Source organism: Engystomops pustulosus, chromosome 4 (genome assembly GCF_040894005.1).
Source record: "Engystomops pustulosus chromosome 4, aEngPut4.maternal, whole genome shotgun sequence".
Taxonomy (NCBI): Eukaryota; Metazoa; Chordata; class Amphibia; order Anura; family Leptodactylidae; genus Engystomops; species Engystomops pustulosus.
Window position 1 is genome coordinate 119,429,490 of NC_092414.1, and position 25,207 is coordinate 119,454,696.

Sequence of the window (25,207 nt, forward strand, 5' to 3'; positions counted from 1 at the left end):
TAGCTGCAGTGACTCACCTGTCTCCTCGCTATAAAACCATTTTGTAATCTGGCACCTCATTGTCTTCTGTTCATCTTTCTAGAAAAGGGCATTCATGGAGAAACTTATTTTATCTGGAAGGATAAACAGAACATACGAAATTTTACAGTTTCTTGTACTATGGATTTTTGCAAAGTGGCCAGTAACTTGCTAAATAGAGCAGACTTTGTTCTGCTTGAGGTTTTGTTGATTCTTCTAGCGTGTCAATCTCTTGAATATGTAAACATATTGATAGATCTATGAATCCTATAAAGATGTGGGCTAAGTCATGAAAATAAATACAGGTTTTATTTTAGCAATTTTCGTTTATGTCATTGCTTTAGATTAACACTGGAAAGACCATTGAAATACTATGTACTTGCAGATTTTTTTTTATCAGGAATTCTATGTGTAAGTTGTGGTATGTTAAAATTTTTGTTTTTCATTCAGTTAGAACTGCGTCTGGCTGAGAAGGAGGAACACTTGTTGGAAAAGGACTTTCTCTACGAACAAGTTTCCAGGCTTTCAGAAAGAATATGCCTTAAAGTGGAGAATGGCAAGGATGACACACTCATTCTAGCTAAAAAGGTCAGTGAAGGGGGTCCAAAATTGGCAAGTCCCAATCTAGAAGAAATATGCACTGTAGATCAAAATTTCCTAAATTTCAAGGTCATTGTGTAATATCTGAATATATCCTAACATGAGTAAAATAGCAAAATTTTAAGCTAATTTCATAAATTGTATGTATTCTAAAACAGAATAAAATGTTAATGAGCTGAGTGTAAAAGAACACTTAGCAAAATTAGAGAACACTTTCAGATACCGGTTGTTGGTTATTGGTGGTGTTAATTAAGGAAATAGCCCTAGGTGCTATATTATGTGACAAATTCTATTTAACCCCTTATCACCGACACTAGTTTTCAGCTCAATGACCAGGCTTGATTTTTCAAATCTGACAAGTCTCACGATAATTGGTTATAACTTCGGAACGCTTTAACATATCCCGGTGATTTTGAGAATGTTTTCTCGTGACACGTTGTACTTCATGTTAGTTATAAAATTTAAGTGATAAGTTTTGTGTTTCGTTCTGAAAAAAAGTGAAAATTTGGCAAAAGTTTGTAAAAACTCTTCATTTTCCAAGTTTGAAATGTTCTGGTTTCCAGACAAGATGTAAAATTACCCAAAAAGTTTGATAATTAACATTTACAGAATATCTGCTTTATGTTGGGATGATAATTTATGCTTCCGGTCATTTTTCTAGGATGTTATGAGGTGCAGAACTTTAGGTGCGATTTTTCTTATTTTCATGAAAATTGCCAAAACTCACATTTTGAGGGACAACTCAGCTTTCAGGTGACTTTGAGAGGCCTAAATAATAGTAAAACATGTTTCACATGGGTTAAAAAATATGGGCTTGCGATTTAGGAACTATAGAATTTTTTTGGAAAATACATTCATTTAGGCCAAAACTGACATTTTCAGAATAAATTAAATGATGAAACGCACTGCAACGCTTGATGACCAATTCCTCCCGAGTGTACTGATACCCCATATGTGGTGGTGACTGCTGTACGGGCACACGGCCGAGTATAAAATGAATGGAGGCGCCATTCACAGCAGATTTGTATTGTCACATTGTACGACCTATAAATTTTTTATTTTTTTTTGGTAATGCGAACATATGAGGGTTTATTTTTTATGGGATGAGATACAATGTATAGATAATTTATTTTGGGAGTCTAAAGCTTATTCATGAGATTTTATTAACTATTTCAAGGGGGACACAAACAAAATCATCAATTTTTTATTTTGGATTGTTAGCATTTTTTTTCCCCCGCTCACCGTAACGTAAAAATAATATTTTATCTTTATTCTCTGGTTCACTACGATTGCGGTGATACCTCATTTATATAGTTTTCCATGGCGTCCCCCATGACGGCCCCAACTGGAGGATGGCCCTTGACCTCTGTAGGGACAGGAAGCAGAGAGGTTAAAAGCCCCTCCCCTACACCCACACTCCAGTGGCTTCCTGTCCCTACACAGGGCAGGGAGTAGAGAGAAGTTTCTCTCCTCGCTTCCCACTAGTTGGGACAGTGAGGGGGGACACCATGGCGCGGGACCTATCCCTTACCCAGCACAGTTCCGGGCCTCGATCGGGTTGCGGCCCTTTCCTCTGCCTGCATGGATCTGTGTTTTCCTTCCGGCTCTGCCCGCAGCTCCTGGAGCTTACGACACCCGGAACATGTGATTCTGGCGCTCCCGCGCACTTCCGGTCGACCCTGGCGGCAACTTCCGGTGGAGTGACGAAACCGGAAGTGACGTCAAAGCCGCGCGACCCGGAAACAGGATCGCGGGGCGGTAAGTTTAAATTGCTCTGGCGTGGTAATTACGTTGATCTGAGGTCTAATCGTCATTCTGGAGCACACCTCTAACCTGCGGCTTACGAGTTAAAGGTTTCCTTTGGCGTTTTTTTCAGGTCAGGTTTTTGGCTTCAAACACCCTGATATGTATAACTGTATATTATGCTGGCACATACTACATTTTATTGCACTGTATTCTGATATGGGCCACGTTTACCTTATAGACCCTGGTGGATCTCTCCTGGCTTACCAGGTAAAATCCTACCCTTTAACCATTGCAGTGCTGATTTACAAGCCTTCAATTGTTGTTATTACATTCTAGGCTGGCTGGTTACTGTAGTTCCTCTAGGAGCATGGAACCCTGCAATTTAGAGGCCTCAGGTCTGGACCTCATATCCCCACCTCCTGTGAGTAGGGGTTAAAGGGATAGGGTGGTGGGTCACCCGCACGTCCCGTTTATAGCAGTTCCTTATCCGGGCTCTCCTTTCCTTAATAGGATCCCAAGGAAAAGGAAAAAGGCCGTGCTAAGGAGCAATCCTCCTCTGAGAGGAAGAAAACTCCTCATAAAAAGTGCAACATGTGCTTTGAAAAGTTACCTAGTGCATATAAAAAACCTGTGTGCAAAAGATGCCTGGATAATTTGATTCGTGAAGAAAAGACCTCATTCATGGATGAGATGCGCAGCTTTATCCAGGAGGAAGTCAGATCATCTGTGTCTTCATCCTTGGCTGCTTTGCCCCCCCAGGAACCACCTCAAAAGCGCCCGAGAATAGTGGATTCATCTTCTGACCCCGCTTCAGACTCTGATGGTGCTACGGTCAAGGATTCTTTGGAGCCTGATACGTTCCCTTCCACCTCTGCAAACAGGATGGAATCGAGATATCTGCTGGCTTCTGAAGACCTGGAACCCCTCTTAAAAGCGGTGCGAGATACCCTGAAGATAGAGGAGGTAGAGGAGACGCAGTCCATTCAGGATGAACTCTTTGGTCTGCTCAAAGCCAAAAAGCGGCACGTGTTCCCGGTCAATAATACTCTCAGGGATCTGATTCTTTCTTTTGATGAAGAAGAAGCCAAGCTATGGAACTCTGCTCCTAAGATGGACATCCAGGTCACTAAAATGACCAAGAAGACCGATTTGCCTTTTGAGGATGCTACCCAGTTGAAAGATCCGCTGGATAGAAAGGCAGACAGCCTATTAAAAAAAGAGCTGGGAATGTTCCATGCTGAACCTTAAATCCAACATTGCTACAACGTCCGTAGCTCGCACACTATTCCACTGAGTAATGGAGTTGGAAAAGCATGTAAGGGATGGAACCCCAAGGGAGCTGTTACTTAATACCTTCCCGACCCTGAAAGCAGCCACAGCTTTCATTGCTGACGCCTCGGCAGAGGGAGTGAGGATTAGTGCTAAAGAAGGGGCTCTTTCCAACTCCGTAAGAAGATCTCTCTGGTTGCGCCAGTGGAGTGGAGACTTCAGGTCGAAGTCTAAATTGTGCGGCATCCCGTTCGAGGGCGAGTATGTGTTTGGGCCCGAATTAGACACCATCCTGGAGAGGGCGGCGGATAAGAAAAAGGGCTTCCCAGAATCCAGGACCAGTCTGAAGAAACCTTCCTTTCGTGACCCCAAAGAGAGGAGACCATCCTTTAGGGGCAAGGGTAAACAAGGAAGGTGGAGCTACCCTAAAGGTGGAAGAGGCAGGGGGTTTCTGCTCAACCCCAGTAACTCCGCTACGAGTTTCAGGAAACAATGACGCCAAGGTGGGAGGAAGACTGTTGAATTTTCATCAGCAATGGAGCCGGATAACATCAAACCCCTGGATTCTGTCCATCCTCCAGGATGGCTACAAGATAGAATTGACCGCTCTTCCTCCCACAAATTTCGTCCTTACCAGACAACCCTCTCGGGACCTGTCGCTCCAACTCTGGACAGAAGTGCAGAAGTTGTTAGAACTGGATGTGATTATCCCTGTACCCCAGGAACATCAGAGAAGAGGACATTAATCTCCACTGTTCCTCATAAAGAAACCGAACGGGAAGTCCAGGATGATCTGCAACCTGAAAGGGCTAAACAGGTTCGTCCTATACAGAAAATTCAAGATGGAGACCGTCTCTTCCGCTTCAGCTCTAATCCATCGTCAGGCGTTCATGTGTACAATAGACCTGAAGGACGCCTACTACCACGTCCCAATATACCCCAACTCGCAGAAGTTTCTCAGGTTCGCAGTCCTGTCACCAGAAGGCGAGGAAGCTCACTTTCAATACAAAGCCCTTCCCTTCGGGATATCTTCTGCACCGAGAACCTTTTCAAAGATTATGGTCGAGGTGGTAGCGTTTCTGAGAAAAGAAGGAATATCCATCATTCCGTACCTAGACGACCTTCTGGTAGTAAGTGCCTCAAGTCAGGAGCTGATTCTTCACAGGGATATCACCATGAAGACTCTTCAGCGGCTAGGCTGGATCATCAATACAGAAAAATCCAACCTAGAACCGAGCATGAACGTGGTATTCCTGGGAGTTCTAATAGACTCCACACGACAGATGTCTTTTCTCCCACCAGCAAAGAGAGAAAATTTAATTCTCCAGCTAAACACGTTCAAGAAAAAGAAGGGCTGCTCCATAAGAGAAGCAATGAGGATCCTTGGGCTCATGACTGCATGCATCCAGTGCGTGCAATGGAGCCAAAGTCATACAAGGACACTACAGAACTGGGTGCTGTCCTCTTGGGACAAAGATCGTCGTCACCTAAACCAAAAGGTGGAGATTCCCCTCCCAGTCTTACGGTCCATAGACTGGTGGACAGATCCAGCAAACCTGGGAAAAGGAGTACCCTGGCATCCTTGGCCAGTGACAACTATACAGACGGACGCAAGTCAGTCGGGTTGGTCGCAGGATGTCGCAGGTCATCCTGTCCAAGGCCTGTGGCCGGATTCAGTGAAAACCCGTTCCTCAAATCATCGGGAGTTAAGAGCTGTTCTGGAAACCCTGAGGTCCAGCACACAAATGCTGAGAGGAAAGCATGTCAGAATTTTTTCGGACAACGTCACTACGGTAGCCTACCTACGTCACCAAGGGGGAACCAAAAACCCGAGTCTCCTGGCACTCTCAAACAAAATCTTCACCTGGGCAGAAGACAACCTTCAATCCCTTTCCTCCATCCACCTCAAGGGGGAAGAAAATCAGGCAGCAGACTTCCTCAGTCGGAGGAAGATAGATCAAAACGAGTGGTGTCTTCACGAAGATGTCTTCCTTCAGTTAACAAGGAGGTGGGGACATCCGTCAATAGACCTGTTTGCCTCCAGCAAGAACGCGAATCTCCCGCGTTTCTTTTTCCTGGAACCTACAGTTCCCTTCAACCAAAGGGACGCATTCAGCCAGTCCTGGGGGGGGGGGGGGCTGTTACTGTATGCCTTTCCTCCAATACTTCTTATGTCCCGGGTCATACAAAAGATCAGGGAAGACCAGGCGGAAGTTATACTCATAGCGCCTTGGTGGCCAAAAAGGAACTGGTTTCCTTGGCTAAAAAAGATGGCAATGGCGGATCCATTCCTGTTACCACCCCGTCCAGACCTCCTGTTCCAGGGTCCAGTCCTTCATCCCAATCCGCAGGCTCTCCAGCTCACTGCATGGATCCTGAAAGGAAGATTCTGACAGCCCAGGGGCTATCGGACAAAGTGATCTCCACGATGAAGGCTAGTTGTAAGGTGGTCACCCACAGAATTTACTCCAGAATATGGAAGAAATTCGTGTCTTTTTGTGGCTCAGTCCCTCCTAACCAGTTGTCTCCCAACATCTCGCAGATACTGGATTTCCTGCAAGCTGGGTTTGATAAAGGGCTGAAGACGAGTACAATCAAGGTCCAGGTATCAGCCCTTAGTGCCTTCTTTGATACTTCCTTGGCGGAGCACAAGTGGATCCAGAGGTTCGTAAAAGCTACCTCCAGATTGAGACCTCACTTAAAACAAAATATCCCAAACTGGGATTTGTCTCTGGTGTTGAATTACATGACACGTCCTCCATTTGAGCCCTTAGAGACTACGGACCTTAGAAGCCTAACCCTCAAGCTGACCTTCCTTATAGCCATAACCTCAGCTAGACGGTTAGGAGAAATCCAGGCTCTCTCCCTTAGAGAACCTTACCTTAGAGTTCTGGAAGATAGAGTAATTCTAACTCTAGATAAGACCTTCGCTCCCAAAGTATCTTCCAGTTTTCATCGCAATCAGGAAATTGTGTTACCTTCTTTTTGCCAGAACCCTAAGAACAGTAAGGAGTCAGCATGGCATACTCTGGATGTGAGGAGATGTCTTCTCCACTACCTGGACATCTCTAAACCTTGGAGAAAGGACGACAACATCCTCCTGCAGTATACAGGGAAGAATAAGGGGAAGAAAGCTTCCAAAGCATCTATTGCCCTTTGGATCCGGACTACCATCAAAGAGGCATATGATGCCGAAAATATGGACATTCCTGGGACTGTCAGGGCCCACTCAACCAGGGGGGTGGCAGCCTCATGGGCTGAAAAACGTGGGGCCTCTCTAGTTGATATCTGTAAAGCAGCTACCTGGTCTAGCCAGCTGACATTTGCTAGACACTACAGATTAGATATCCAAAGTGCCAGGGATCAGGCCTTCGGTAGGAAAGTCTTGCAGGCAGTTGTCCCACCCTAGGGTACTGGTAATCTGGTACATCTCCAGTTGGGGCCGTCATGGGGGACGCCATGGAAAAGGAGAATTATTCTCACCGTTAATTCGGTTTCCATTAGTCCACCATGACGGCCCATATATTTTTCCCGTCCCCTTTTATTTTTATAAGACAGAGTAGTCTTAGTCTTTATTATTTAACCTGTTGTATCTGTGTGTGACTATAACATACAATAAATGGGTTGCATCCACAGCCGGTGTAGTTATTTGGTAGCCACTGGAGTGTGGGTGTAGGGGAGGGGCTTTTAACCTCTCTGCTTCCTGTCCCTACAGAGGTCAAGGGCCATCCTCCAGTTGGGGCCGTCATGGTGGACTAATGGAAACCGAATTAACGGTGAGAATAATTCTCCTTTTTCTTATTTTTGCTCAATTTTCCTGAGCAAAACCAAATATTGGAGAAAATCGCATTGTTTTTACTATTGACAACTTTTCAGGGCCATAACTTCTGTATTTTTCTGTTGTCAGATCTGGTTGAGGGCTTATTTTTTGCGAAAACTGTTGTTCTTTTCAGTCGTATCATATTAGGTAACGTAACTTTTTTTGATCACTTTTTAGAACATTTCTTGTGATGGTGTTTGATGAAAAATTGTATATTATGGGAAATTTTCCGAGTTTTTTTTTTTTACGTAGTTCACCGAGCGGGTTCAATATTGATTTAGATTTATTGTACAGATTAATACGGACGCGGTGATACCAAATATGTATGTTTTTGTGTTTTATTTACTGTATTTGCATTTTATGTGTTACTGGGGAGATTATGGGACTTTTATTTTATTTAATTAAAAAAAAAAAAATCTTTTTATAATATAACTTTTTTACATTTTCTACTTCTTGGCTTGAATAAGCGATCATCCGATCACTTATTCAAGCCTTTCCACTGCAATACACCTGTATTGCAGTGTATAGTGTAAGTAACTGAGCATGCTGATCCCCTGGTAAGCACACCGGGGGGGGGGGGGGTCCGATCCATGGGGGACACACTTGCACGCCGCGGTCATGCTTGACCGCGGCGTGTAAGGGGTTAAACACCCGGGATCTGAGTTAGTGCCGGGTCTGGGCTGTGATATCACAGCCCGACACCGGCACTATACTGATCCGATGTCCCGAAATCTTCTGACGCGGCGCCGTAGAAAGGCGTACGCGTCAGAAGAAGTACCCTTAATGACCGTCGTAAAAACCCGATAGGGCGGTCATTAAGGGGTTAACTGGCAGCCAGCTTTCCAGTTTTCACTAAAAACATCCTACAGCAGGTTGTCCAGACAAATGCCAAAAGGGGTGACCCCCATCAGCCATATTAAGAGAAGTTGGTTCTAGAATATTGCATATTTACAAAAATCACAAACTCATTCAGGCATCCCTAGGAAGTCTGGTTACCTTCAAAAGGCATGCAAGAGAGGACAGGATAATGTAGAGAATCTCCATGGATAATCATTTTAACACTCCAGCTGGAATTGCTCTTCAGTTCAGCACTGAAAAGGGTATGGATCGGTCTCATCATGCAGTGTCTCACCATTTAAGAGAATTTGGACTGAAAGCCCACTCTGCAGTGACCATACTGCTCATTAAAAGAATCAAAAGTCTAGACTCGCCTTTGCCGAGGAGCATGTTGTCTGGACAGAGAAGTGGTCCACAGTTTATTTTAGTGATGAAAGAATGTTTAATTTATATGGGTCTGATGGGAAACATCAGGTTAGTCAATATCCTGGGTAACGGCTGCACCCAAAATATGTAGGGAAGTCAGTGAAAGGTGGTGGAGAAAGTGCCATTTTTGGGGAATGTTTTCAGCAGCAGTAGTTGGACCTGTCATACATATTTACATTCACTCTGCCATGTAGCTGTATCAGAACTTTCTTCAACAACACGTAGTTCCTTCTTTGCATTCTTCTCTCAATCAGCCAGCAATTTTCATGCAAGACATTTCCCCCTGTCACACAGCAAAACAGGTAAAGCAGTTCCTTGAAACAGAAAACATTGAAACAATGAAATATACAGCCCAGAATCCTGACCTAAACTCAATAGAAAACTGTGGCAAATCCTTGGTGACAAAGTTATGGCCAAGAAACCCACAACAGTCACAGAACAGTGGAAGAGACTGGAAGCAGAGTGGACAAAAATACCAGCAGAGCAGTGTGAGAGACTAGTGATGTACTTGGCTTCAGATGTGCGGAGGTCAATCAAAGCAAAGGCCTGTACACTTCCTACTGATTGGTGACTGGTGTAACCTTCATAATTAGAGAACAGCACAGAGAAAGATAACTACATTTTCTGATCTTTTTTGCAGAATAAAGGTTTTATGTTGATATAAAATTTAGAACAGTGTTTTACAAAATTACCAGTGACCTGGTATAACCCTTACAAAAAAATCAAATGTCGTTTAATGGAGATCACATTATTTCTGAAAAATGGAAACATAAATTGTTCTCTAACAACAGCAAGCAATATATTGGTAAATACTACCATTCTTCTCATGTTCTGACTTTTTAATATTTTGGTAGATGAATGAGCTACAAAAGAAAATTAAGGACACCACCCATAAAATGATGTCCTGCGTTGCAGAGCTGTCAATGCAACAAGCCAATTGCATGAAACTCCAGCATGAAATGAGAGAGAAGGAAAAGTTTTTGCAGAAATGCTATACCAGAATGAAGGAAGGGTTGCCACCAAGCGAGGAAATGGAGCAGGAGTGGAAACGTCTACTCCACGAAGAGCGTAGGCGCAGACATGAAAAAGAGGAGAAAGCTAGGGTAAGCTTCTTAATGTGGCTTTAAAGGAGTTTGCCCACAAATTCGGTGGTAGAACCAAGGTTTTTCCTACAGCAGTGTGCAGCCATTGGGCAATGCAGTCGACCAATGGTTTCAGTAATCCTGCATCATAAAAGACAGGTTGTGAATTTAAAAAATACAGTATGCCCCAACACTACACTGACAACTTTAGCCAGCAATTTGATGCATTACTTGTATAATTACAAATGACTAAATGTGACTAATTATACAAAATTTTGTTGTACAAGTTATTCTGGTTCCATTTAAAATAACAAAATAATAAAACTCCACGTTTTTGTCCTCTGCAGGCAGAAGAGGAGGATGAGCAACACATATTGCCAAACGGTATATATACAACAGCTGAGCAGCGGCCTAATGCTTACATACCAGAAGATGAAAGCGCTCTTCCTCTGCCTCGGCCATATGGGGCTCTAGCACCATTCAAACCCAGTGAACCTTGTTCCAACATGAGGCACATTAGAAAGCCAATGATAAGACCAATTGAAATCTAAAAATGGCCATCACAGGAAAACTGTCATATTACCAGTACAAGAATGCTGAAAAAGACCTCTGACCCTTACCTCATAGTGGTAACTACAATGACCTCTATTCTTCCATTCCCCTTTCTGAATAACCAATCAATAACTGGACCTCAAGGATATTTTAGCCCATTGTGACATTAAGAGAAAAGCCAATACGAATACATAATGTGTGCATATAAAATGTGTACAATTTAGCAAAATGTTTTACTTCATAAAAACAACTCAATGCTTGTACTGATGGGATCAAGATACAGTTTAAGAAAACATTAAATTTAAGATATGCCAAGATCCACCCCAGAATGGTTGATACATTTTTCCATCTAGTATCATGTCAGCAATCATATGAAGCACTTGGCCAAAGCAGTTACAGAAAAATGATTCCTCCTCATATAGTTTGTCCTTGCATGTAAGTTAAATCACTGATATATACTGGTGATGAGATGGTGATGAGGATATGTCATGGCAAAAATGAACCTATAGGAATAAATCATCTTTAGTGTTGCATCACACAAATTCTGTCCCTTGCATCCACACGTATCTACAATAACGCAGACCAATTTATGTTTAAATTTCCTTTGTCAACATGTATAACATTATATGCACCAATGCTCGCCCATGAGTGAGTTTGTTCCAATAAACTTGCTGTCCATATGCAGGATTTACCAAACCCAGAACCACTGACCTGAACGGACCTGAGGATTTCAGTAGTTCTACATTTAGTCCAGTACTACCCACATGCACACTTTTGCTTGAAGGCAACAGGCTTTATACAGTTTTGATATGATTACGACAAATGTATGGCATCATTAATGTTATGTACATTTCCTCTACCAATCCAGAGCGTTCAGGAAAAGGGGAAGTTTAGAGGTTTAAAAAGATAGAAAACAGAGAAGTACGTGGTTACATGGAAAATGTATGCAACAAGGATGTTCATTGGTGTCCATTTTTCATGGACATTAAATCAGACATGTGGATAGAAAAAAAGTGTAATACTATAATACTATGCATATTTCATTTAGTTGTCCATAGATGACATGAAAAAGAAACAAGTCATAGCTAAATATTAACAAGTTGACTGTCTTTAAAGGTTTACTTATGATATAAATCAATAACGTTCCTTTATAATCACATTATATTCCAATCCAGTCATGGTACATAGACTGAATACTAACTTTTATCCTGCACTTCAGGGACTAGATAGAAATGTGTATATTTTGTGTTATGATGGTCCTGCTGGGGGGAAGCATTTATGATATTTTCAATATAGTTAAAAAAGTATTAATAATTTAAAAAATAGCCAAACCCACCAAACCTGTAAACCTAATAAACCAGATTTCAAATATACAACCACAAAAACACCTACAGGTCTTTGATGTCACCTGATGGAAAGGTCACAATTATATTGGACACTAAGGCTCAGTGAGGTAAGTCAGTTGACCAAAGATAGGTGGAATGCATCCTAGGGGATCAGGCGAGGCGAAACATGTCCGGAAGCATAGGATGCTGATATACCTTGTTGTAACAGGATTTTGGAATAAATCAATCACATCGCTACCTCGAGGTGTCGGGACTATTTTTGATTTACGCATTCTAGGAGCGGATATGTATGAAACCATAACATTTGTAAAAATCAAGAATGGATACCTTTTGTTACCGGGTGAGCTATTAAATGTCACATTCTGCTCATATACATAAGGATTGTTTTAGTACTAAAGCCCTGTGTTTTCCTTCATCAGATTAAGACTAGAGAAAAACTGTATTAGACCTAAAAGCATTATCAAATACATTAATAAGATGCTGATGCTTTCTTGTAACTCTAGGTACTGGAGATTTGTATGGTCAATGACCAGCAATCTATTATCTGTAAACATTTTCTGAGCAAAAGTCATTTGCCAATTGTTATTGCAATACACAAAACACTATTCCTGTAAGGAATCCACAGTCTATATGATTTTATACCACCCGCACACTTTTGGTTCAGTTTTCTGGCTTACAGCAAACCAGTATTTTGGTATTATTACAGTCATAACAGGAACAAGATGAGTTTAAGATGAAACATGGGCCTGACCACAACAGGAAATGTCATAGCAAAAAAGAACCTACAAGAATAAATCATCTTTAGTGTTGCATCACACAATTTCTGTTGAACAGTCACGGAACTATTGCTGTCATGTCTATGATTTCTGCAGAAATATACCAACGTCATTGGTTTATCCAGCGTCAGCACGGTTTTAGGCGCATCAGATCTGAAGTCTGTTTTAAGGCAATCTCTTCCAAAAATGTAGCATCTATGTTATCTTCCTCAAAAGGATTTAATGCTGAAAAAGCAATAAAGCAAAGATTAAAAATGCAGAATGCAATCTTGGTTACAAAACATACATAATGATAATTACAGTATATCCTATTTATGGAAGGATGAACCATTCGTTAGGCGAGGTAAATCTTCTGCCTCAGGACATACTGTACTGGCTGCTAGGCTCCTTATAATACAGCTTGCATGCTAAGGGAGCAGGCCAAATGGAGGACTGGAGCCAAATAATAAAAACTCCATGCACTCCATGCAGACAATGTGCTAAAGCCTAACATGTCCACCATGTACCAGATTATAAATATTTAATAATACAGTGTTCTTTATTAAAAACTCAGTCACCTAGTGACAACCAGGGAATATATGACACTGTGTGCCCTTGGTGTACCAAATTATCTAGTACATCAGAAACTGGCAGGTCTAAATTCCATCAACCTGGTTAATTTGTGAGACAACCCCTTCAATGAGAATAGTCTTAAGAAAACAACACAAATTTTAATTCTGGCTTCTCTCACTACTGTCAGTTGTTGTCACTGGGAAATCTGCCTCTAGACAGGCACTTCCGCTACAAGGGAGTAATCTACCAATACATGGTATCCTCCAAATAATAAATGGCATTCCATGTAATATATGGATTTGTCAAGTCTGCCAGGATCTCACTTTTTTTTATACTTGCGATACGCAATAAAGTTTTATAGACCTAAGATTGCCATTTTGCATATCAAATATACCTTTATCTTCCACTTGTGATAGCATCATTATTAAATAATTCAGAGGCAGAAAGTTAATGTACAATGGAGACCGATCAGTCGGTGACTGTTGAAAAGCCTACAAAAAAAGGGAATATTACAGACTTATTGTTTCAGATGGAAACCTAGAAATAAACTATAGGCATTATATTTATACATATCTAGGCAGGCCCCTGACTTAAGGACACTCTACTTACAGACGGACCTCTGAATGCTGATAAATTTACCGAACTTTAGCCCCAGGCTGCAATGATCTACTATAAGCGTTACCATAGGTGTCTGCAATGAACCTTTGTTCTTAATCCTTACACAGGGAAAAGATAGGACATGTTATATCTTTCCCTGTGTTATGGGCCATGTGCAATAGATTGCTATGGAGAGGGGAGGGGTCACCCCTCCTCCTCTCCATCACAGCTGATGTATGCCAACCCCGCCCGAAGCCATGCGGGCATATGTCAGTGTGTATGTAGCCTGAGAGAAGCACTCACAAAGAAGAGAGTCTGAGAGCAGAGCGGATTACCACCAGGCACACACAGTGTATGGTAATATACATTCCTCTGAGTTGACTTGCCCACGTGACAATTCACTCGTGTTTCATGTGATGCATAGAAACAGATGAGACGTACAGGTGGATGGTTAACCTGCCAAGACATACAGCATCATGTACACAGCTTGTGCCACAGGCAGTTGCCCGTGTGGCCGGTTTTAATCTCTCTGCTCTATGACTGTTGTACTATTAGGAAGATGTTTTGGCGAGTGCACTTCTTCAGCTCTTCACCTGTATACCTTGTTCGACTGCAATCTTATTTCAGCATGAATTTCTTGCAAGAGTCTGAAGATAGGGGGAGAAACCTTTCTTTCATACATGGGGCATGGTCTTTTCCCAGCACTCACACTGCTACCAAGATGCCTGTGTATATTACAGGCAATTTGAAAAATCTGTGTTCAGACAAGATTTTATGTCAGAACTGGACTCATTTTAGTGGGTCAGCTAATTGTTAAACTCGGGTAGGGTTTTGAAATTCGGGTTCAGACCACTCACCAGTGACACCTTGGATCGGGGCCTGCAACTCTTAAAATGTCACTAATAAAATCGCCAGGGGAATTAAAATTCCACACGCACCATTTCAGAGAGTATCGACGTTCCCTGATGTCACCCTGCGCTGCCTGCATGCACCAATTGTGGGTGTTAAAGGAAGTCTACCATCAAAATAAAGGATGGATAAACCAGCAGCACTTACTCATAGATCCAGTCACTGTGACTGTGGTAATCTTATATTTGTTATCCATTGACCTTCTTCCTTCTCAAATCAACTTTTAAAATTATGCTAATAAGACAGAAGGGCTCAGGGGGCATCACTAGAGCCCCTCATTGTTCTAGCTGCATAGACTGTTACAATGTCTCACCCCCCCCCCCCCGCTCTCCCAGCTAACCTCCCCCCTTCTGTCTGCTGTAATCTCACTGCAGCAGAGGAAGGATGTAGTGCTCCGTGCATAGTATTAGATATGCAAATTAGCTTAAAAGGCTTCTTACGCTGTGCCCATGGAGTCCCTCTGTGCTGCAGATTCACAGGCTGTTCCCCCTCCCTCTGCCTGATGCATACTGTTAATGCCTGTGAATCTGCAGCTCTGGGAACCACCCAAGTAGCCTTTCAAGCTCCTTAGCACAATTTTAAAGGTTTATTTTAGATGGAAAGAGGCCATGGGTAACAAATATAAGAAGATTACCACAGTAAGGATATAGTCACACAATGTATGCTCGCCCGGGCAACATACAGCCAGCAAATGGTGCATCCACATTTGTGCCTGGATCTATGAGTAAGAGTCATTAGCTCACCTTTTATAAGGGGAAGGATTTTAAGGAAGGGTTTAATAAAAGCCTTAATAGTAATCTTTTTCATTACAGACACAAAATATGTAGATATAGTTTATTTTTTTCTGGACAACCCTTTAACTAGACATTGAATGGGATTTAATACATTGGGGCAGATTTACTTACCCGGTCCTGTCGCGATCCCGCAGTGCGTTGTCCGACGAGGATTCGGATCTGCCGCGATTCACTAAGCTCTTGTGCCCAAGTTCCTGGATCCGTCGCTTCCGCGCAGAGGTCCGCCGGAGTTCACCTGCTTCTTCCCGGTGCTTGTAAGTGCGTGTCTTGCGTCACAATTCTAAATGTTAAATCCTGCGCGTTGTCCAAATCCGTCGGGTTGACCGGCGACCCGCCCCCGTTTTGTGTCGCGCTGATGCGCTAAAATCCCGGGGCAATTCGGCGCAAAACAGAAACCGTCAGGAATCCGGGCGAAAATGCGTCCGACGGACCCTTCGTTAATGAGCCCCATTATCTTATTCTATTGTATTTTCATTAACTAGATTAGGGATCTAATAAAGGGAACTTTCACTGGGAACAGGAAATACTTACATCCCTTTGGTTAAGTCTGAAGATCAGTTTTTTCACATACTTCATAGCAATGGCATTGTTACTAATAGGATGATCCCACAAATTATGGACCTTTTCACAAATGTTCTGGATGAGGGGAAAAAAAAACTAAACATATCAGCTCAACCTCTTTTATATAGGATATCCAGACAGTTTATATGCTAAATTAGGAAATCCTGAAGATGTCTTAGACTAAATCTTCTGTTACGAAAAATAGATTTTTCAAATTGATCAGTTCTTTTCTTTATAAAGAAACATTACAACACATTTTTATCATTATTGTTATTTCAAAATATTTAATGCAGTTTGCAATATGTATTTTTACAGGTATTATTTAATCTTTTATATAAGCACCAACTGTGCAATGCTGAACATTCAACATGGGCATCAGACAGGAGATAATCTTGACTTTTCCGTTCTAACACTGCCCATGTCTGAAAGCCTCTGGTGTATCAGGGGAGGAAGTAGGGGGCAAAATGTAAGAGAATGATTCAAAAGTGTCATCCAAAGCAATCCAGAGGGCAACACAGCTTACGTTATCCATCAAGCATAACCAACCAGCCATTGCCCCAATAGAAGAGACATAAGGGCAAAACGTTAGAAGAAAGCAAAATCCTTTACTCATCAATAATGGAACAAGATTGAGTACCTAAATGATTTGAGGTTTGTCCCGGAAATAACCCCTTGCCATACAAGGCGTTTATTTTTACCAAGGAGTTCCAGACATGTAGTATAATATAATGTAGAACTCTTCTATCTCTTTCCCACTTTCTACTAAGATCCCCTCATGCTATCAATAGAGAGAATCATTATTCTTTATAATTATTCTTTAATCCTCGGTAAATCTAGGACCATTGGCCGTTCATAGCCCTTGTCATTGAAGTCAGGATTCTCATCATGTAACTGCACAAGGAAAATACTCTATTTATAGGCATTTTCTTTTCTTTTCGTAACCAATTTAACCTACCTCTGGAAGTCGCAGAATTATGCTACACTTCAGCTTTTCATTCGATTCACTATTATCCAGTTCTAAAGAAGCAAGACATGCAAAGTTACTATTGATCAGTAATACTGAGAACCTCCTGCCACAGCCAGTGCCTTTTTAGAACAACAGGATTTTGTCATATAAGTGATGACAAAAAAAGTATAGGGTGGCCTGTGACAGGGATTGTTTTAAAAAAAAAAATGTTCTTTCTATAAAAACGCTCAAATTAAAGGATTCAATTAAAAAAAAAAAAAAGCAAAAAGACAAACAAAAAAAATGTATTGTCAGCTTCTAGTCCAAGTAAAACAATATACCTTTGAGGAGCTTGACAACAAATGTTTCCGTTAATGTCAGGACTCCAGCATCTATGTATTGAAGAAAGTTCCCAAAAGGGAGGCAGCGCACAGCAAGAACCAGGTGCAGAGTCTGAAAACCTAAACGTTAAAAAAAAAAAAAAAATGATGACTGTATAATATGGAGAAACACATGTTCCGTCACATGATGCATATCCACTGACTTAGATTTCCATAATCCTAAGGGATGCACATAGGTTAGGACCTCACTATCTATAGTATGAAGGGTAAATGAGGGTAAGGATTTGTAAAGGATATGATAATTACTGTTAGTTCCTGACCCCTTGACAGCACCTATAAGTGGATCTGCCTCCCAAGAACAGGAAACCTCAATTTTTTTTCTGTCGGTTTTATTATTCCAAGGTGAAACCTGACGTAAAAGATAACTGTATCAATATGTGTTTACAAGAAGACAGAGGGGGAAGGGGGTATTGAAGCCTGACAGCTCAGGGGCACCCAGGTGACTCGATTCACAGGAACAGGAAACCTTGTTTTAACCCCTAAGTTGTTTGACATATGTTGAGGGGTGTAGTTTCTGTGATAGGCCAAAAATATAGTAACACTCAAAATTATGATTGCATGTTTTTTATATAAATTAGAAAAATTGCACTTAAAAGTTCTAAGCCTCATAACATCCTAAAAAATGTTAATGACAATGTAGAATGGTGGGCTCCCCGCAACATGACATACTACTACGTCTAGCACCTAAACAGACCCGCTGCCTTGAACGAGCAATCAGAGGATTGATTGTTCAAGCCAACCTGTAGGAAAAAAAAAAAGTTCTAAACACTTTAAGTAAAAGTTTTTTTAAAATAAAAATAATTAAAGTCCCCAAAACACCCGCATTCCATATAAATTCTAATAAAGTACAAAAAACCCCACATATTTGATATCGCCACGTTCATAACAATCTGTACAATAAATCAGAAACCCCATAACCCCCCCCCAAAATGGTACCACTAAAAAGAACAACTCAACATGTAAAAAATAAGACCTAAGCCAGCTCTGTCAACCAAAAAATATTATGTGTGTCACTGAAAAGATGGTGATAAGAAAAAACAAATATGGAGAAAATCTCATTTGTTTTCATAAGTAAAATTGTAAAAATATATTACTGAGGTATCACCGTAATCATAGTTATCTATATAATAAAAATAACATTTTTATAAGGTGAATGGCCCCAATAAAATGCAAAAATTAGGAAACCAGAATTGAGGATTTCCTTTTCCTCCATACATTCAAGAGTTGATAAAATCTCATCAATAAGCTAAAGACCCATTAAAATGAAGTATTTGTAAAGTGTGTGTGGAGTGTTTTGGCATTTTATCCACTGAGAATGTGTAAATTTTTTGAAAAATACATTCATGAAGCCAAAACATTAAAATTTCGAAATTACACCCACGATTTTGTTTTAATCCCTAAGTTGTTTGACATATGTTGAGGGGTGTAGTTTCTGTAATAGGCCAAAATTATAGTAAAACTCAAAAGTATGATTGTGTGTTTTTTATAAAGATGTGAAAAAAAACCTCATAACATCCTAAAAAAAAAAACAAAAAACATATTACCAAAATTTTTCAACTAACGTGAAGTACAATGTGTCACGAGAAAACAATTTCAAAATCACCTAGATATGTTAAAGCAGTGGTTCTCAACCTTTCTAATGCTGTGACCCTGCAATACAGTTCCTCATGTACAAGAATATAACTACTATAATACTGCCGCCTATGTACAAGAATATAACTACTATAATACTGCCCCCTATGTACAAGAATAAAACTACTATAATACTGCCCCTTACGTACACGAATATAACTACTACAATACTGCCCCATATGTAAAATATTATAATTACTATAATACTGCTCCCCCCTCCAGGTCTTATGTTCCTCCTCACCTCACTCAGGTAGCCCCTCAAGTCTGCTACCCCCTCTTTACACAGAACTCCCCCCAGGAATTGCCCTCTTCCTTAAACAGATTTTCACCCCCCCCTGGCCTCTACACAACAAAAAAAAAATCCCTCCCAGATCTGCCCCCCGGCACAACAAAGAATCCCCTCCCCAGATCTTACCCAGGATCCCCACAAGTCTAGTTCTCCATCCTTGTCCCCCTCTTCACTGTCATCAGCCCTCCTGTATGTGATTGAGAAGAATTACATCATCACACAAAAATACAGCTGCTATAGCGACCCCTGCAGACAGACCTTAAATGATGATGTCATCCAAGGTCCCGCAGCAACTAGTGTGTGCATGATGCTCACTTGTTTTTATTGCATTTTTGCTGCGATTCGTTGCAAAAAGTGTGGCTCTGATGGCTTTAGACGACCCCAGGTGTTGGTTGTTCGACACCTGCTGGGGTCGCGACCTACAGGATGCAGGCAGCTGTGTTAAAGTGTTCCAAAGTTATAACCCCTTACAGTGTCATGTCAGATTTGAAAAAATGGGCTGTGTCAGGAAGGTGATAGGTGGCTAGGGCGGAAAGGGGTTTACACTCTCCAATGTCCCTCTTCTGAGTTGAAGGCATTGTCCTACTTTATAGGCTCATGATGTTGCACACTGCCTACTTCCCAGCCCCCTGGCTCCTGAAGAAAATTTATATGGTTTCCTGTCACTGCAAGGTGGATCCTCTCTCATGGATGCTGTTGCGTGAGAAGGGTGAAATATTCAATAACTTCAGACAGATTAAAGGGGTATTCTCGTCTGGGCATTCAACTTAATTAATCTGCCATATATAAACATTTCTTCAGTTATTTTGTGTTATGTTATTTTTTAAAAAAATTACCTAGGTGAAGATAATTTCTCAATAATGTAGTCATTTGGTCCATTAGAAACAAGACTGTGTCCTTGGATACGACCACCTCTGCAGGAAAGATTGCACAAAGAAACAAAAAGTTTTACTATTCAAAAAGAGTTACTGCAGGTCCCACAGCCGTCCTGTGGTAATGACTGCTGAAGCCTGGTGGTCAGGCAGGGCTTAGTAGTGCATATCTAGCCACCGCTGCCAGAGTGCCAGGTGGTCGTATCCAAGAAAGCCATCTCGTTTCTAAGGGACAACATGGCTACATTCATGAGACATTATCTTCACACATGAACATTTTTTTTAATAACATCTAATTGAAGAAATGTTTACATATGGCAAATGAATTAAATGAAATGTGAATTCCCAGATGGGAATACCTCCTTAACTGAAACAGCTGAAGTGTATTAAACACATTACTACTATTAACACAAATTACCAGGAGGTAAAGGCATGCACATCCGGCTTGCAGCGTCTGTAATTCGGCACATGACATTAAAAGCGAAATACTCTGAAGAATTTCCATTCCCATCCCTAATTGACAAGAAAATTAGATTCATTACAGAAATAAAACTCTTATAAACACATACTTTAATTTCCATAAAGACATATTTCAAAACGGTTTCTGTGTTTACCGAATTGCCATTGTAACTAACCACTTGGCTGGAGGAGTTGGGGTGCCCCATTTCCTCTGTGTCACATGTTCAGCACTGACTGCTCAGCCGGTTGTCACACCAGAGACTGCTGCAACTCTGGAACCAGGATCTTGAACAGTATAAGAACACTTAACCCTTTTCTTTGGCTACTGAAGCCCCTGGAAACCTTAAAGGGCAGGTATTTTCTGTCCGAAAAAGTTGCAGGATGGATGTAACAAACAACTGAAACATTGGTCATATGGGGTGGACATGCCCTGATAATAGTTCAGAAGTCAAGTCAGATAAAAATTGCTCAAAAGAATACAACAGTGGGAAGAAAGAAAAATGCAGGGAGAAGAGAAGTAAAAGAGAACAGAGAGAAGAGGGGAATCGTAACTATTGGAGGTGAAATAGGCTGCACTTCAGCAGGAATGGGCATAATCCAACCATGGGGACCAGATTGCCAAGAATGTATCAAAACATAGGCAAACTTTTTAATAACCATATACAGAGTCAGAAATTTTTGATAACTCAATGTAAGGCTTTTTGCACGCCACAGCAATAGTCTTTCTGGCAGCCAGGAAAGAAAAGGGGATGAGCTGATGAGAGGCATAAGGGACAAGGAGTCTTATAGAGAACAAAGCTTCCCAATGGCTTTTGTGGAGGTTGTTCCCTGTAACAACATAACTGACGTTGTAGACCCTTATCCAGTGAAGCTTAGCCTTAGGATAGAACAGTCATTTTTGAAGCATGTTACCCCCCTCAATTCAGCCACTAAAGTAGTTTGGGGAGGTTACAATGCAATTCTAATACGGAAAAAGTTATTTTAGCAACTTATACAGTAACATCACACAATATATATTAAAGTCTTACTCACAAACTTAAGATGCTAGGATCAAGAACATGCTTTCTCCAGACAACTTCCAATATCTGACATACCAGGTCCAGCTGGGGCAATTAAACAGGAGATTAATTAGTCTTTATGCCGATCATTTGCCATAGCTTTACCAAAAGTATTCCATAAATCTTTCTATTGACACATATTTATCTCATCAGGATCAGGCCTTTTGGTCCTTCATTCTAATTGCAATAAATATATTTTTCCCAATTACGAAGCCATATACATGCTTATTATCTGCGGGACTTTTGTACACTTCTGTGGCACTATTTAATATTCTGTGCAGAGTACTGGGAAGTTGGTCACAATGTGGTAGAATACAAAGGCGCACCATGTTCTTATATGCTTTGTTTTTACAACTTTTCATGAATGGTCCTAATGATACACGCCCTTTATTCTTTGAGTTAGGACGATCATAGAAATACAGAATATAAAGTTAATAACTTCAAACATACAACTTAAAGGGCATCTACCATTAGATTTAATAGTCCTATGCAAAGCTCCTTCAGATTTCCTCTTCTCTGAATTTATTCTATTATAATCCTGAATGGCGCGATTTCGCCAATAACATGGTAAAGTATCAATCATGGCATGAAGCTGCTTTTTATTTGAGACCTTTAATAAAAAGTTGATAAAATAGGTTGTTTGGTTTGTCTTCTTTGGCAAAATATACCATGCAAATAAAAATTTGTGATGCAATTTTAAATGCAGGGATGGCATGCTATATGAACAGGAAACAGGTTACAGATGGGAATCGTTTATAGCTGGACTTTCTTTATTATGGCAATGGTTGGCAACTTGCTACATCCTCGGCAGGTTGAGGCCTGGAAATCTCTCTGCCTATTGACAACATCTGGTTAATTCAGATGGCTGTCCCTGTTTTGTTTGCTGGTACACAGCATATAACATATTTCTACACTACATTATAGTATTACATAGTCTGTATTACATTTTCATTAGGCTATATGGCTTATTTTTGCACACATTTTCAGTTTTTTTTAACAATTACCTGTTTGCAGACAAAATTCAATACAATTCTTTCCACCTTGTTTTTTGCAACATGATGAAGATGTAGTGACAAATGATCTTTTAATTTCACCATCATCTGTAATAGAAAAGGACGATGCTACATAATTATTATTTATTATTATAAAAAAAACTACAGCTACTAGAGACAATTTTTTTGATACAGGGCAGCATATCCTCTAGAAATCCAGAAAACCATGAAGAATTGGAACAGAAAGTATATTGGAAAATTGTAAAACTTTCCATTACACAAATAATATCAATTATTTGCTGGATATTTATTACTTGCAGGTAATTATTTATATATTATTATTCTTTCCAGGTTTATATTTTTGGTACAAGCATTGCAGGTATTTTCAGTGGAGGGACACACTTTCTATTTTACTCTATATTTACGGCTGGGTATTGTATTGTAGATGTTTCCATAGAAGTTAGATTTTTTTCCCATTATTTTTGGTGGGGGGGGGGGGATTTCATTTTTCCGTCTAGGATCAGCCTTAATTTGGCTGCGTTTATCAATTTTGCTTGTCGGCTTAGGGTGCCAAAATGCCTCATCCAGGCCCTGCCATCTGCGATCATTTTATGGTCAGCAGTGTCTGGCTAATGAGGTAAAAGACAGGAGGCTTCACTTTACATATCAAGAAAGCAGTACCGAACTAGAGGTATATTGGTAAATTACTATCCTGCAAGGTAAAGTGGCCAACCTCTTAAACATATAAACACTAAGAGTAACATTTTACAAATCATGAGTTTGTGGGCTCCACAGTGACAGTTGGCAATGACAAACTAGTAAACTACTGATTGTTGCTATAGAAGTGTATTGGTGAAATAATTGTGTTTATTTTCTGCCATACACAACATAAGAAGAATATGTAATATATACTATAATAAGTCTGCATTTATAAATAAAATCTTTATACTGTATATTAAAACATACCAGCCCCATTAGATCTTTCTGTAGGTATTCCTCCTCCTGGTTTAATGGCACAGTCCTTCCATCTACAGACAACAAAGAAATGTATTACACTAAAGTTTTTCCATCTTTTTCGGCAAGTTTGACTTCGCCTCCGTTGTATATAGTCTACGGACAGTATTTCTGGAAGATTTGTAAAACTGATTAATTAAAAACAAAAAACTTTATTTTAGTATTTCTGAATACCATTGTACTATAAACCTAGCAAAGCATCATGACCTTCATAACAAAAGGCCATTAGGTCAGCGTGAACACAGCTTTAATGGGGTTGGCCACTATCATAAAATTTAAGCAGGGTACAAGACCCTAATAGGATCTTCCATATAGAATTTATATAGGCAAAGTTGCTGCAGAACAGTTGCTCACATGCAGCAGGACTCGGCACTTCCTATGACAAGTGGCCTACTGCCTGTTTGCCTACCGCCATCATAGCCAATCCACATGCCCCTCTACCCACTGCTCATTGAGTAGTTATGACAGAAAAGACGTGCAACGTAAAATAATACCAACAAACTCCCCTCTATTTACTACAAGGCAGCAGGTCAAATGACCCGTCAGTTCCAGATGCTTTACAGGAACTTTACAAAGGTAAGTTGTGATAATGGCCAACCCTTTTAATTAATATTACTTTTTATCATCAGTAAATACTTTGATAATGTTTCTATCAAAGGAACTGAAAAGGAATTTATATTGATAGCTTGCCCACAGGAAAGGCCATCAATATCTAACCATTTGGATACCTTCTCTCTGTATTTGCTGGAAGCTGTAATTAAAAATATAACTGTGGTTGTAATTCCAGCCAGTACAGAGAACTCTAGCTGTGTAATCCTGTATATGACTGTTCTAACTGCTCGCTCGGGGGCCAGGTTATGGAACCACACAATAATGCAATATTCTTGGCATTTTACATGGGCATATTAATATAAATTCTGTATTAACACCTTAAGGATGTGGCCCTTTTTCGTTTTTGCATTTTCATTTTTCACTCCCCACCTTCAAAAATCTGCAACTTTTTTATTTTTCCACGCAAAGAGCTGTGTTTGGGCTTGTTTTCTGCAAAACAAATTGCACTTCATAGTGATGGTATTGAATATTTCATGCCGTGTACTGGGAAGCGGGAAAAAAATTCTGAATGCAATTCCAATGATGAAAAAACGCATTTGCGCCATATTCTTGTGGGCTTGGATTTTACAGCTTTCACTGAGTGCCCCAAATGACATGTCTACTTTATTCTTTGGTTCGGTACGATCACGAAGATACCAAATTTGTATAGGTTTTATAATGTTTTCATACATTTAAAAAAATTAAAACCTGTACAAAAAAAAAAAAAATCTTCATTTTGCCATGTTCTGGCGCTAATTACTTTTTCATACTTCAGTCCACGGAGCTGTGGGTGGTGTAATTTTTTGCAAATTTTGATGAGGTTTTTAATGCTATCATTTTAAGGACTATATACAGCCTTCGATCACTTCAATTTTTTATATTTTTCAAAATGGCAAAGAAGTGTCACTTTCAACTTTGGGCGCCATTTCCCTTTACAGGGTTAAACACCGGGAAAAATCGTTATTATATTTTGAAACATATATTTTGAAATATTTTCTGACATTTTGGGACGCGATTATACCAAACATGTCTCTGATTCTTACTGTTTATTTGCTTTTTTAAACTTTT

At 40.4% G+C, this 25,207-nt stretch overlaps 2 protein-coding genes across 3 annotated transcripts in view; one reads left to right on the forward strand and one right to left on the reverse strand.

The window, feature by feature from the left end:
- CCDC146 (coiled-coil domain containing 146) overlaps positions 1-10,834 on the forward strand; it is a 70,694-nt gene extending 59,860 nt beyond the window's left edge. The window contains exons 17-19 of the mRNA XM_072147229.1: positions 469-606; positions 9,571-9,819; positions 10,146-10,834. Of these exons, the coding sequence (XP_072003330.1) occupies positions 469-606; positions 9,571-9,819; positions 10,146-10,349 (591 nt within the window). The 3' untranslated portion in view covers positions 10,350-10,834. The remainder of the gene's footprint in view (positions 1-468; positions 607-9,570; positions 9,820-10,145) is intronic.
- Positions 10,835-11,362: 528 nt separating this feature from the next.
- Positions 11,363-25,207, reverse strand: part of GSAP (gamma-secretase activating protein) — a 103,991-nt gene continuing 90,146 nt past the window's right edge. The window contains exons 23-31 of one of the 2 annotated variants that reach the window (XM_072147231.1): positions 23,501-23,562; positions 22,547-22,642; positions 21,517-21,587; positions 20,444-20,538; positions 17,173-17,292; positions 16,841-16,902; positions 15,856-15,960; positions 13,419-13,515; positions 11,363-12,697 (exon numbers count right to left, since the gene is read on the reverse strand). In XM_072147231.1, coding sequence (XP_072003332.1) covers positions 12,600-12,697; positions 13,419-13,515; positions 15,856-15,960; positions 16,841-16,902; positions 17,173-17,292; positions 20,444-20,538; positions 21,517-21,587; positions 22,547-22,642; positions 23,501-23,562 — 806 coding nt within the window. In that variant the 3' untranslated portion in view covers positions 11,363-12,599. The remainder of the gene's footprint in view (positions 12,698-13,418; positions 13,516-15,855; positions 15,961-16,840; positions 16,903-17,172; positions 17,293-20,443; positions 20,539-21,516; positions 21,588-22,546; positions 22,643-23,500; positions 23,563-25,207) is intronic. The other variant, XM_072147230.1, reaches the window with a different exon arrangement.